The sequence below is a fragment of the Moschus berezovskii genome, chromosome 1, assembly GCF_049115385.1.
Source record: "Moschus berezovskii isolate FMDL1 chromosome 1, NW_MosBer_1.0, whole genome shotgun sequence".
Classification (NCBI taxonomy): domain Eukaryota; kingdom Metazoa; phylum Chordata; class Mammalia; order Artiodactyla; family Moschidae; genus Moschus; species Moschus berezovskii.
Genome location: NC_142460.1, coordinates 122,473,874 through 122,488,386, shown reverse-complemented (window position 1 = coordinate 122,488,386; position 14,513 = coordinate 122,473,874). Strand labels below are relative to the sequence as shown.

Sequence of the window (14,513 nt, the reverse complement as noted above, 5' to 3'; positions counted from 1 at the left end):
TGGAGAATCCCATGGACACAGGAGCCAGGCAGGCTACAGTCCATGGGGTCGCAAGAGCTGGACATGACCTAGTGACTGAACAACAACAAATCTTATTCATGAGAGCTACACCTTCTTGACTTAATCATCTCCCAAAGGCACAATCATAAGGAGGGAGGACTGGGATGAGGACTTCAACATATGAATTTGGGGGGAGGGGACACAAAACTCCAGTTCATACTAGAGTTCTTCCCCTAGCCCTCTCCCTCAATTCATGTCCTTATCACATGTAAAATACATCTCAACAGTCCTGAAAGTCTTAACTCATTCCAACAACAACATTAAAGTCTTAAGTTCAAATGTCATCTAAATATCTAAATCAGACTTGGGTAGAACTCAGGATACAATCAACCCATCCTGAGTCAAATCCTTCTCCAAGCTATGAACTTGTGGAACTAAGTAAGTTATATGCTTCCAAAATAAAGTGGTAGAACAGGCATGTGATAAGTATTTCTATTCCAAAAGAGAGTGAAAGGAAGTGATAGGTCTCAAGTAAATACAAATCCTAACAAGGAAAACTCCATTAAACAGTATGGATCAAGAATAGCCCTCTTGGTCTGGTTATCTGCCTTCCAGATGCACTGGGATAGCGATGTCACCCTCGAAGTTACTGTCCATGCTGGGGCAGTGGCCCCACCCATGCCACAGCTCTCTAAGGTGGCTCAACTAGTGTCAGGGCTCCACTGGATGCAGCCTACACCAGGTCTCTGCCAGGCTCCCCCAACCAAGGCATTAGGCTGGGGCATCTGGCTCATCTGAACCACAGAGGCAGCCTCATTCAACCTTTGAAACCACTCTGCAATATCTCAAGACAAAAAGATCTAGGAATTTGAAGGCATAGTAATAGAATCTAACTCAACTAAAGCATGGGTTCCCCAGGTGGTGCAGTGGTAAAGAACCAGCCTGTCAATCCAGGAGACAGGAGAAATGCAGGTTCAGTCTCTGGGCCAGGAAGATCCCTTAGAGGAGGGCATGGCAACCCACTCTGTTATTCTTGCCTGGAAAATTCCATGAACCCATGAACAGAGGAGCCTGGTGGGCTATAGTCCATGTGGTCACAAAGAGTCAAATGCAACTGAACACACACACAAAAAAAAAATCTAAAGCATAGTTAGTTAAAAAAATAATAGTTGAATAAAAATAAAAAAGCCTCCATAACTTGTAGGACAATATCAAGCATCTTACATATAAATAATGGGAGTCCCTGGGGAAAAAAAGAGAAACAGAAACCTTTGGAAAAAATAACAATAGAAACATTTTCAAATTTAATGAATATTCTAAATCCACATATCCGAGAATCTCAGTGAATTCTAAACAGCATAAACACAGACACACACCAAGAAAACTAAGGCACATTACAATCAAATTGCTTAAAATCAGTGAGAAATGGAAAGACGATATGAACATTGTACTATGTGTTACAGTGGACCCTACTGAGAATAAAGGACATATTTCCTGCCCTAAAAACAATGTTTTAATTTTCAGTTTCTGTATAAATGTGATTTGCATGTCAGGCATCCAAACTCCTGCTGGGATTAGGAAGGTTATGACAGAACCAAGATTTTGACGTGAGAACAGAAATTTGTAGGAACCCAGGAGCAAAGCAAGAATTGAGCCAGAATCCTTGCAAATTACACAAGAAGAGTCCACCTGCACTTGATGGCTGAAGAGACAAATATGACGCTTGGCAAAGGGAAGAGAAGTTTCAGTAACAATACTGGCTAAGAAGATTCTTCTTTGGTGGCAGATCTAGAATATCTCAGAATAAAGACTCCTTCAGAAGTAGTCAACATTGAGAAAGTGAGCTAGGGAGAGTCCAAGCATAGGCCCCCAGAGAGCATCTGTCATCTGTAAAAAGAACATTTCCCTACTTGGGAATCGAAGTCGTTATAAGATACTCTAATATTGTTCATCACTCCACATTTCAGACCTTGCGTTCTGAAGATCCCATTTCAAAAGGCTGCTTGTTTCTCTTCTTGCTCTATCATTTCCATTTTCCCATGATCCCAACTAGCCAATTTGATTGCAGTTTCTTTTTCTGTCCTCCAATCTATGATGGACAGAACTACTAAATAAATTTTTCCTAAACGCTATCTACATCAAGTCTGCACAGATTTCCTCAAAAACCTTCAGTGCTTCACTGTTCCATTTTTCTGTTAAATGTGAACTTGGTTTGGTTGCCAAGATCCTCCAGTAGACATCCCTGTTAGACCTGGGCATTGCTATTTTCTTAATACTCCGTTTCTAATTCATTCATGTCCATCTCTGCCACCATTACCATGCCTGCTTGCCTGTATTTACTCATGTTCACTGTGCTCTCTTCCTCTCACCTCACTCATCCTTCAACTGCCACCACTCACCCCTGAAGCTTTTCCTTGTGTCTTTTCCTGCTTACAAATTCCAAAAGCATCAAAATTTTATTTATATGACTTGGTAGTTAATTTCCAGTACCACTGAACAATGTTTAAATAAGTTATTTTATATTAGTATTTCATTCTTATTTGTATACTAAGTTTTTTGAGATAAGCCTATAATTTTTCTTTCTTCTATTGCCTCCAATACCTAAGACAGTTTTAAAGCACAAAAAATATTAAGTCTTTAGTTTATATATGAAAATACCATACTTGTTTGGAAGCAGCTGTAACACCTTCCATCACTTTCAAGTACTCTCTTCACTTTCTAGTACTTACTTGTTTCGATGTTATGAAAACATAATACCAAATTTTGTGGCTGTCACACATAGTAGACGACCAAAAATTTTATTTTTTTTTACCCATGATTAATATCATGCTAGAATTAAGGGTAGGCTTGCCTAGAAAATCCCATGGACAGAGGAGCCTGGTAGGCTGCAGTCCGTGGGGTCGCTAAGGGTCGGACACGACTGAGCAACTTCACTTTCACTTTTCACTTTCACACATTGGAGAAGGAAATGGCAACCCACTCCAGTGTTCTTGCCTGGAGAATCCCAGGGATGCGGGAGCCTGGTGGGCTTCCGTCTATGGGGTCACACAGAGTCGAACACGACTGAAGTGACTTAGCAGCAGTAGCAGCAGCAGCAGAAAGTACAAAGGGCTTCCCATGTAACTCAGCTATTAAAAGAATCTGCCTCCAATGCAGGAGACCCCAATTTGATTCCTGGGTTATGAAGATTTCCTAGAGGAGGAGGGCATGGCAACCCTCTCCACTATTCTTGCCTGGAGAATCCCCATGGACAGAAGAGCCTGGTGGGCTACCGTCCATAGGGTCACAAAGAGTCAGACATGACTAAGCGACTAAGCACAACACAGCATAGAAATTACAAAAGACATGGTATGATTTGTACTGAAGAAAAAAATTCAGAACTTATAGTTCTTCATGTGGGATATTTTATCATGGGTCAAGCATTAAAAAAACTCAAAGAGGGTAAAGCTATCATATCAGCCAATTGTTGGGTCCATTTTGACTATCTCTTCTTCAAAGTACATTAAGAATATACCTGCAATATAACAATGAGATTGACCCATTCTTTTCAGTGGGTATTGTTTATGTAATAGTTTTGAAGTGAGAAAAATACCATAGACTTAGCGTCTGGACCAAAACAGATATCAGAGCAGATACTGCACATTTGGATCTTAAACCATCAGATGCAAATTTCATAAAAATTAGGCATAATACAAAATTAGCAAACTCATTGTTGACTAGGTTTTAAAAAAGTCCTGATCTTCCAAAGATACTGTTTCATAACATAATCCTATCTCACAGAGAACTGCCATTCAAGTACTCTAGATCAAACTAGTTCAGTCATTACATAGAAAAAGAGAAATAAGAAAATTAAGAAGATTCCATTTTGAAGACAGTCAAACTAATATACCTCTCATGAGAATATAAAGAAAGCAAGGGAGTGTTTTAAGGGCTCTTGTTGAATTCTTTTATTAAGTAGACCCAAATGTGACTACACAAAATTAGTTAGGATCGGAGTTGGGGTGAAGTTAAATGGATTCTGTGATAATTTTCTCCTCTCTCTTGAGATTTCTTGACTGCACAGTCCATCTGAATTAATTGTATGAGGCATTAATTTTAGAAAGAAAGAAGTAATTCCTGCTAGCATGTCGGGGATAGCAGAGTTCAGGTCAGAACCTCCTGGGAATCAATTATTAGTTTCTAGACTTGAACACTGTATGTGAAATATTTTCATGAAAAAATACAAATGTAGAAGGCTAAGGTGACTGTTTCTTTCATCGCTGTTTAAGTTCAGTACCTTGTCTGACCCAATCTCCGTGATGAAGCTTGTGCCCTAACGTATAGCAACATTTTTGATGTCCAGGGCGCAGCTCCGCCCAGTTAATGGTCACTGTTGCTTCTTCATCTTCACATGCACCAGCAGGACGCTCAAAAAGGGAAATCAAGGCCGTTGTGAAAGCAATTACTTGAACCTTGAGAGAGACATTGCAAGAAAAATAAATAAGCATAGGGTGATTATTGAAAGAAGATTCTAGATTCCTTAATTTTAAGATTAATAAGGAATAGATATTGAACAAACAGACATTTATTGAATATTATTTAAAGGTCACAGGCAGTTATATTGAAAGGCATGACACTACAAGGTTGCTAAGACAGTTACCAAGGGCATTTATTTGTTTGCTTTTATGAAATATTTGTCATTAAAAACAGTAAGGATGAAAAAATTACATAATTATGAAATGAAATTGTTCAAATTCAACTATTTCAGCATTCATAGACATATTCTGTCTATGTCATTCATTAAAAACTCAGAGTTGTAGAATTTGATGGAAAAACAGAAATCACTGTATGCAGTGTCTGAGGTTTGGTGCTACTCTCTTTAATGCGTCTATTTCTTTGTCACTTGAGACAGGAAATAAGCATGTTCAGGGAGTCCGCTACTAAGAAGCTTGAAACCTTGTGAATAAAAACCTGAATAATCAATATGAAACAGTTGTGAGACATAACTTTAGACATTTAACATGGTATGTTGATCAACATTGGGATCTAATAGATTAAGTGTCCTATGGTGAAAAAATTAGCAAATACTTTTTCCTAAAGAAAATGAGTCTATACCTAGGCAAGATAGTCACAGTGAAGATTGGTTTTCATAGGCAAGAGGAACTACGACCTTCCATCTTTTTCATGTCCATGGTATGTGTCCTTGCAATCTATAAAGCAGTTCAATTAGAGGTCACATTCATTGCACTCTATTTTTATTTTGAGCTATAATTTGATGATTGAATCCATAATGTTCAACCTTATCCTCCCCTCACTTACCTTTCCAGTTATGTCCCCAAAAGAGAGAACTGACTCATTGGCATCAAGAGGGTTGTACCAATAATCCATACAAATTGGTGTTCCTTTCAGGCCTTGGAGTTTATATTGACAAGGAAATTCTTCTTTGGACAGTAGATCATAGAAACAAATCTCTTTACTTGTAAAAGCCACTGCTATCTAAAGTAACAAAGCATAAAATTAGAAAACATTTCTGATGGATTTAGTGAAATGAAAATGAAAACAGACATGCAAATCATTCAGTCCTATCACTTCATGGAAAATGGATGGGAAAAAATGGAAACAGTGACAGACTTTATTTTATTGGGCTCCAAAATCACTGCAGATGTTGACTGCAGCCATGAAATAAAAAGACGCTTGCTCCTTGGAAGAAAAGCTATGACAAACCTAGACTGTGTATTAAAAAGCAGAGACATTACTTTGCTGACAAAGGTCCATACAAGTCAAAACTATGGTTTTTCCAGTAGTCATGTATGGATGTGAGAGTTGGACCTTAAAGAAGGCTGAGTGCCAAAGAACTAATGTTTTTGAACTGCAGTGTTGGAAAAGACTCCTGAGAGTTCCTTGGACTGCAAAGAGATCAAACTACTCAATCCTAAAGGAAATCAATCCTGAATATATTTTGGAAGGACTGATGCTGAAGGTGAATCTTCAATACTTTCGCCACTTGATGTGAAGAACCAACTGACTGGAAAAGACTCTAATGTTGGAAAAATTGAGGGCAGGAGGAGAAGGGGTAACAGAGGATGATACAGTTGGATGGTATCATTGACTCAATGGACATGAATTTGAGCAAGCTTCAGGAGATGGTGAAGGACAGGGAAACCTGGCATGCTGCAGTCCATGGGCTTGCAAAGAGTCAGACATGACTGAGTGACTGAACAGCAACAAAAACCAGAACAGAGGTATCACCAGAGATATCTGCAAAGACCACAGGCTAGTTGTGCGTGGTGGCAGAAACTCAGGGTCTAGAGATCAGAGTTACTCCAGGTCCCAGCATCACTGTATGGCCCAGCAAACCTTTGTACATCAAAAATTTGCTTTCCCATCTTCATGTAAATTGCCTTTATCCCCTTTGAAATACTAAACCACCACTCCAACACCCTCTTCTGTCTTTCCTAAAGATGGTATTTTTAACAACCTAGACAGCATATTAAAAAGCAGAGACATCACTTTGCCGACAGAGGTCTGTATGGCCTAAGATATGGTTTTTACACTATACAGATGTGAGTTGGACCACAAAGAAGGCTGAGTTGAGTGCCAAAGAATTGATGCTTTTGAACTGTGTTGCTGGAAAAGATTCTTGAGAGTCCCTTGGACTGCAAGGTGATCAGTCAATCATAAAGGAAATCACCCTGAACATTCATTGGAAGGACTGATGCTGAGGCTGAAGCTCCAATACTTCGGCCACCTGATATGAAGAGTTGACTCATAGGAAAAGACTCTGATACTCAGAAAGAGTGAAGACAGGAGGAGAAGGGGCTGACAGAGGATGAGTGGGTTGGATGGTATCACCGACTCAATGGGTATAAGTTTGAGCAAACTCTGGGAGATAGTGAAGGACAGGGAGGTCTGACGTGCTGCAATCCATGGGGTTGCAAAGAGTCAGACATGACTTAGCAACCAAACAACATCAACAACAAAGATGGTATTTAAGGTGAGGGCTTTGGACATTTTGGTGAGTTACTCAGTTCATCTGAGATCCTTCTGATATACATGTTATTCCCAACACCAGGAATGCCAGGTTAGTTTAACATTCAAATATCAACTAATGTAATACACCATATTAAAAGAATAAAGGAGAAAGGCTATATTATCAACTCAATATCTGCAAAAAAGCATTTTACAAAGCCCAATGCATTTTCATGATAAAAATACTCAACAAATCAGGAATAGAAAGAAATTGATAAAGAGATTGTACAAGAAAGAAAAAATCTACAGCTGATATTATACTTGATGGTGAAAAACTGAATGTATTCTCCCTAAGATCAGAAATAAAATAAGGATGTTCACTCTCACCACTTCTATTCAACGCTGTGCTAGAGTTTCTATCCAGGGAAATTAGGCAAGAAAAATAAACAACAGCAAAACCAATTAAAACTAATAAATGAATTCAGCAAAGTTGCAGGGTATAAGATCGTGTTTATAGACCTATTTATATTCAGTAGCAATGGACAATCTGAAAATGAAATTATCAAAGAAGATGTTAACAGAACGAAAAGAAAAAGCACAAACTGGGATACAATATTTGTAAATTATCTATCATATAATTGCACATACCTAGAATATATACAGAATTCTCAAAACTCAATAATAGCAAAATAAACCCAATAAAAATGGTCAAAGAATTTGAACAAATACTTCACTGAAAAGGATATATACGTAGGAAACAAGCACATGAAAATATGCTCAACATTATTACTTATTAGGAAAAAGTGAAATCAAACCTCAATAAGACAAAATACAAACCTACAAAAAGGGCTAAAATTAAGAGAAAAACCCTTGATCATACCAAGTATTGGTGAGGATATGTTATATCAAAAATGGAATATTACGCAACCATAAAAGATAAATTTCTCATATATCCAACAGCATACATGAATCTCAAAACAATTATGCTAATTATGTTAAAGAATCCAGACCAAAAAAGAAAAGTGTATACACTGTATAATGTCAATTACATAACAGATGAAAAAATGCAAACTAGTCTATAGTGACAGAAAGCGTACCAGTGGTTTCTTGACAAGGAAAAGAGGGAGGGGCTGGATGAAGGATTACAAAACTACTCGAGGAAAATCTGAGGGTGAAAAAATGCATTCATTATCTTTATCATACTATTGATTTTTCACAGCTACAAACATATATTAAAATCTGTCAACTTGGATACTTTTAGTATATGCAGTGGATTTTGTATAATCACACCTAAACAAAGCTGTTTTAAAAAGAAGAAAAATATAAACATTAATGCTGTGTAAGAACAAAGGAAAGGCTAAGATTTATTTTATTTATCAGTCCTGGAAAGCAGAAACAGTGCAACATAGTCATTACCCGATACCAACACAAACATTACATGATAATACAGAATGTTACAAGGGCTTCCCAGGTGGCACTAGTGGTAAAGAACCCAGTCAATGCAGGAGATGTAAGAGATGTGGGTTTGATCCCTAGGTTGGGAAGATTCCCTGGAGGAGGGCACAGCAACTCACACCAGTATTCTTGCCTGGGATATCCCAGGGACAGAGGAGCCTGGCAGGCTACAGTCCATAGGATTGCAAAAAAGTACGACATGACTGAAGCAACTTAGTACACATGCACGCACAGAATGCTACACACACATACCAAAAAAGTATAAACTAGAAACATTTTTAATCCACACTAGCTAAACATTAACATCAGATCCTTAGCAAGGAAGGACTGGATATGATGTCAACTGCCACTAGGGATACTGCCAAGATTCTGAAGCACAGGTTCTGAAATCAAGCCACCTTGGTTTACAAATCTTGCAACAGTGATTGCATCTTGTGTGACATGGATCTCATATCACAACCTCTCCTTGCCCAGTCTCTCTTTCTTAAAGTGGGAGTAAATCCCCCTGAAAGTGATTATTCATTGAAAGGACTGAAGCTGAAGCTCCAACACTTTGGCCACCTGATGCCAAGAGTATACTCATTGGAAAAGACCCTAATGCTGGGAAAGACTGAGGGCAAGAGAGAAGGGGGTGACAGAGGATGAGATGGTTGGACAGCAACATGGAATCAATGAAAATCCATTTGAACAAACTCCAGGCGATAGTGAAGAACAAGGAAACCTGACAAGCTGCAGTCCATGGGGTCACAAAAAGTCGGAGACCACTTTGTGATTGAACAACAAGGTGATCTGGAGATGATTAATAGAGCAAGGCAAGTCACATAGAAAGCTAATGTTCATGATGGTTATTTTTTGATGATTCTTGGCAGTAGAACATACTATTCCCCACCTGAAAGAATCTGGCTCTTTGGAGTCATTCAAATGGCTGGTCCTGGAACGTCTAGTCTAACCAGGAAATGAGGAAGCTTTGTAAGACAGATAGGGTTATATCAGAAGAGACTCCAGCTAACCTGTATTAGTTCCATTGTCCAAAGATGGTATAATTTAGGGGACAGGATAATAACTCAGTGGATTGAGATATATCAAGTTTGTTTAAACCCGTGAGTTTATAATGATATTGATAACAATAATGATATAGCACTCATTTTTCATCTCATTAGTTCAGTTCAGTTCAGTTCAGTCGCTCAGTCGTGTCCGACTCTCCGCGACCCCATGAATCACAGCACGCCAGGCCTCCCTGTCCATCACCAACTCCCGGAGTTCACTCAAACTCATGTCCACAGAGTCGGTGATGTCATCCAGCCATCTCATTCTCGGTCGTCCCCTTCTCCTCCCGCCCCCAACCTTTCCCAGCATCAGAGTCTTTTCCAGTGAGTCAACTCATTGCATGAGGTGGCCAAAGTATTGCAGTTTCAGCTTTAGCCTCAGTCCCTCCAATGAACACCCAGGATTGATCTCCTCTAGAATGGACTGGTTGGATCTCCTTGCAGTATAAGGGACTCTCAAGAGTCTTCTCCAGCACCACAGTTCAAAAGCATCCATTCTTCGGTGATCAGCTTTCTTCACAGTCCAACTCTCACATCCATACATGACCACGGGAAAAACCATAGCCTTGACTAGACGGACCTTGGTTGGCAAAGTAATGTCTCTGCTTTTTAATATACTATCAAGGTTGGTCATAACTTTCCTTCCAAGGAGTAAGCATCTTTTAATTTCATGGCTGCAATCAGCATCTGCAGTGATTTTGGAGCCCAAAAAACAAAGTCTGACACTGTTTCCACTGTTTTTCCATCTATTTCCCAAGAAGTGATGGGACCAGATGCCATGATCTTTGTTTTCTGAATGTTGAGCTTCAAGCCAACCTTTTCACTCTCCTCTTTCACTTTCATCAAGAGGCTTTTGAGTTCCTCTTCATTTTCTGCCATAAGGGTAGTGTCATCTGCATATATGAGGTTATTGATATTTCTCCCAGCAATCTTGATTCCAGCTTGTGCTTCTTCCAGCCCAGCGTTCCTCATGATGTACTCTGCATATAAGTTAAATAAGCAAGGTGACAATATACAACCTTGACGCACACCTTTTCCTATTTGGAACCGGTCTGTTGTTCCATGTCCAGTTCTAACTGTTGCTTCCTGACCTGCATACAGGTTTCTCAAGAGGCAGGTCAGGTGGTCTGGTATTCCCATCTCTTTCAGAATGTTCCACAGTTTATTGTGATCCACACAGTCAAAGGCTTTGTCATAGTCAATGAAGCAGAAATAGATGTTTCTCTGAAACTCTCTTGCTTTCTCCATGATCCAGCGGATGTTGGCAATTTGATCTCTGGTGCCTCTGCCTTTTCTAAAACCTGCTTGAACATCTGGGAGTTCACGATTTACATACTGCTGAAGCCTGGCTTGGAGAATTTTGAGCATGACTTTACTAGCATGTGAGATGAGTGCAATTGTGTGGTAGTTTGAGCATTCTTTGGCATTGCCTTTCTTTGGCATTGGAATGAAGACTGACCTCTTCCAGTCCTGTGGCCACTGCTGAGTTTTCCAAATCTGCTGGCATATTGAGTGCAGCACTTTCACAGCATCATCTTTTAGGATTTGAAATAGCTCAACTGGAATTCCATCACCTCCACTAGCTTTGTTAGTAGTGATGCTTTCTAAGGCCCACTTGACTTCACATTCCAAGATGTCTGGCTCTAGGTCAGTGATCATGTTATCGTGACTATCTTGGTCGTGAAGATCTTTTTTGTACAGTTCTTCTGTGTATTCCTGCCACCTCTTCTTAATATCTTCTGCTTCTGTTAGGACCATACCATTTCTGTCCTTTATCGAGCCCATCTTTGCATGAAATGTTCCCTTTGAATCTCTAATTTTCTTGAAGAGGTCTCTTGTTTTTCCTATTCTGTTGTTATAGAAAACTTGCTAATTATTTTGAAGTGAAGTGAAGTGAAGTCACTCAGTCGTGTCCGACTCTTTGTGACCCCATGGACTGTAGCCTACCAGACTTTTCCATCCATGGGATTTTCCTGGCAAGAATACTGGAGTGGGTTGCCAATTCCTTCTCCTGAAATTATTTTGAATACTGGTAAATAAAAGGAAAGACCTGGGCATTTATTCTGCTTTTGTTAACAATTTGTATTACACAGTAGCTAATGACGGGGAGTTTCTTTATTTTATAGAGGTATTCTGCTTATAATGAAAGAGGAAATGACGAAATTAGAATATCACCATCCTGCAACTCCTGATAAATTGATGTATCTAAGAATAATCCATAGTATCTGTTAACATCCCAAGAAGAGAAAGAACCAAGCATTCTGTGCCCTCTGACTGAGGAACACCTCTTCTAAAATATACAAACAATCAAGGCTTTTGACTTGAGGACCAATTTACTGGAAACACAGAGAGCAAGTGGCCATGTTAAACAACCCCATGCAAACAGTCTGAGAAATTTAGACTGTGAGAAACTCTCAAGGACAAACACCTAGCTTCTTGAACAACAGCAATAGCAACAACAATAAAATACAAAATAAAAATGAGATGGAGGGAAATGTGTGAATCAAAAAAGACATATCAACCATTCATAATGTTTGGAACTTATTCATATCTTGACTCAAACACACTATCAAAACAAATTAAAAAATCATGAGACAATGAAATATGTTCATGACTGGATATTTGATTATATTAAGGAATTATTGTTATTGATATAAAATGTGATATGGTATTATGGTTGTGCTAAAGAGACATTTTTCAGAAATACTGAAGTGTTTATAGATTAAATGATTGGAATTTTGGATTTCAGTATAAAGGGGAGATGTAGAAGAAACAGGAGGGCTGTGAATTGGAAATGGCTAAGGGTGAATATTGGCTCTTAATGGGATTATCTCTGCTTGTGTGGGCACTTTAATTTTTTCATAGTAAAATTTACCATCTGCTTAATGTAATATAATAAGAATATGGATTCTTTAAGCTGCATTATTCCCTCAGAAACTGACTTTCCTTTCAGTATGTTATCTTCCTTATAGGTATAGTTACATGAGGGTATCTGGACTGAATGGGCCCTACCCATCAAAATTAAGAAACTGACTAATCCAGCAGTCAAAATCAGATAAGCAGTTTCCTGAAATTTTCTGATCTGTGCCTTGCAATTATACAGCCTCTCAACTCTGCATATAAATGTATATACTTTCAGACTGCTAAAACTACAGAGGCATAAAGGTCTTATCAGCTAGTAATGTACCCTGACCTCATGTGGGACAGAGCCAAGAATCTGAGTCACCACCAGTTTTGTCATTTAAAGGCACACAACAGAATAGTTTGGGAAATGGAATAATTCACTTAGCTTCACTTGTGTTCCCTCCAGGTCAGATTAAAGGTATGGAAGAATAATGCAGTTCTCTATCACTGCTAGTGTTACACTGCTATTTATCAGGAGTCCTGTCCCATCATTTCCCCCCCTTTTATAAGCAATAAATTTATTTATACAGCCTCTGTACCTTGTTTACATTTTCCAGAGGAACCATACTTGTCACCCACAGGTGCTTTAGCTTGGTGGCATCTGAGGTGATGGGAAGCGTTTCTTGCAGCTTTAAATTCTCTCCCCAGATTCCTACTGAACCTTCCTTACTGATGGTCAGATAACGACTTGAACTTTTTAAGAAAATTACTCTTTGGATGGTATCCTTGTGTTTCACTGGGAGAAATTCAAGGTCTCTCCACTGGGGAACCACAGTTGCTTTTGCTTGTTCATCTTTCTCATAAAGTGCTAACATCAGAAACGAAGTCAGCTTGTCCCAATTAATGAAGCCCTCTTGGGCCACATCCACTTTATCAAAGAGCTCTCCATATTCTTCCTTTGTGCCCCAACCAACAATCTCTGTCATCCTCTGCACAAACTCTTCTCTGGACATACAAATGGTTTGACTGGGCTCTGAGGGCTAGAAACAAGAACAAAAATAAGATATCAGTGAAAGAGACCATTGTGCTACCCTCAAAGGTTAATCTCATCAGCAATTCTTCCAAGATGCAAAAGATACCTTCTACCTTACAATGGTGTTATACTGAAGTGAATTTGGGCTGCGGAGCAAATAATTGACAGATCTGCAAGCTGACATCCTCAATCACAGATGTCCTTGTAATTGGCAGAGGGAAGCAGGAAAGTCAGAGATTTGATATGATGGTGGATGCAGAGGTCAGAGTGACACAGGACTGTGAACCAAGGCATGCAGGTGACCTCTAAAAGCTGGACAAGGCAAGGAAACAGAGGGACTCCAGAAGGAAGGCCACACCTTGATATTAGCCCTGGAAAACCCATTTTGGAATTCTGAGCTGTAGAACTGTAAAATAATATAGTTATGAGTTTTATGCTACTAAATTTGTGGTAATTTGTTATAGCATCAATAGGAAATGAATATAGTGGTTTAGAGAAAATAGATGAATCCCTCAGGAGAGTTTAGCATTGCCATTAAAATGGTATCATGGTGACACTTTAGTCCAAGGGCAAGAAGTCACCTCTATGAACACACAATTACAAAAACAGTGAAACCTTATAAGTTGATTTTGGTTATTCATGATAGTTATGTACTATAATGGTTATGTTCTACAAACACAAAATTAGCAGATACTGAATGATGGCTTTTATGGAAAGACACAGTTATGTTTCTGTGAGCCTCTGGTCACAATATTTTCATCAACTGGTCAAATCGTAATTTTGTTTTATGTCTGCTTCCATTGAAAGACATTTTAATATATATTGTTAATTCATTAACATTGAATTCATGGCCAACAGCACTATAACTTATGACTGAATGGAGCTTATCTAACATGTATTTTCTCCAAAAGGCACAGCATAGCCTTCTTGCACTTAGACAGAACTTTACACTACACTTGGGGAGCGGTTTTAAAAAGTGAAAATCACCAAAAAAAAAAGCTCAAAATGCAAAACCTTTACACTAAGTGGAGCACAAATAGAACACCTGTTTATAGTGCAAAAATTGGAATAAGAAGACAAAGTGTGTACATAAAATAGATAGCTAATGGGAAGTTGCTGTATAATACAGGAAGCTCAAACTGGTTCTCTATGACAACCTAGATGGGTGAGATGGGGTGGGAGATGGG

At 38.9% G+C, this 14,513-nt stretch overlaps 1 protein-coding gene across 1 annotated transcript in view; it reads right to left on the bottom strand.

The window, feature by feature from the left end:
- The window catches only part of WDR49 (WD repeat domain 49), a 172,795-nt gene that overhangs the window by 128,716 nt on the left and 29,566 nt on the right, over nt 1–14,513 (bottom strand). Inside the window, 3 exon segments of the mRNA XM_088833163.1 lie at nt 4,277–4,451; nt 5,299–5,475; nt 12,893–13,333. Coding sequence (XP_088689289.1) covers nt 4,277–4,451; nt 5,299–5,475; nt 12,893–13,333 — 793 coding nt within the window.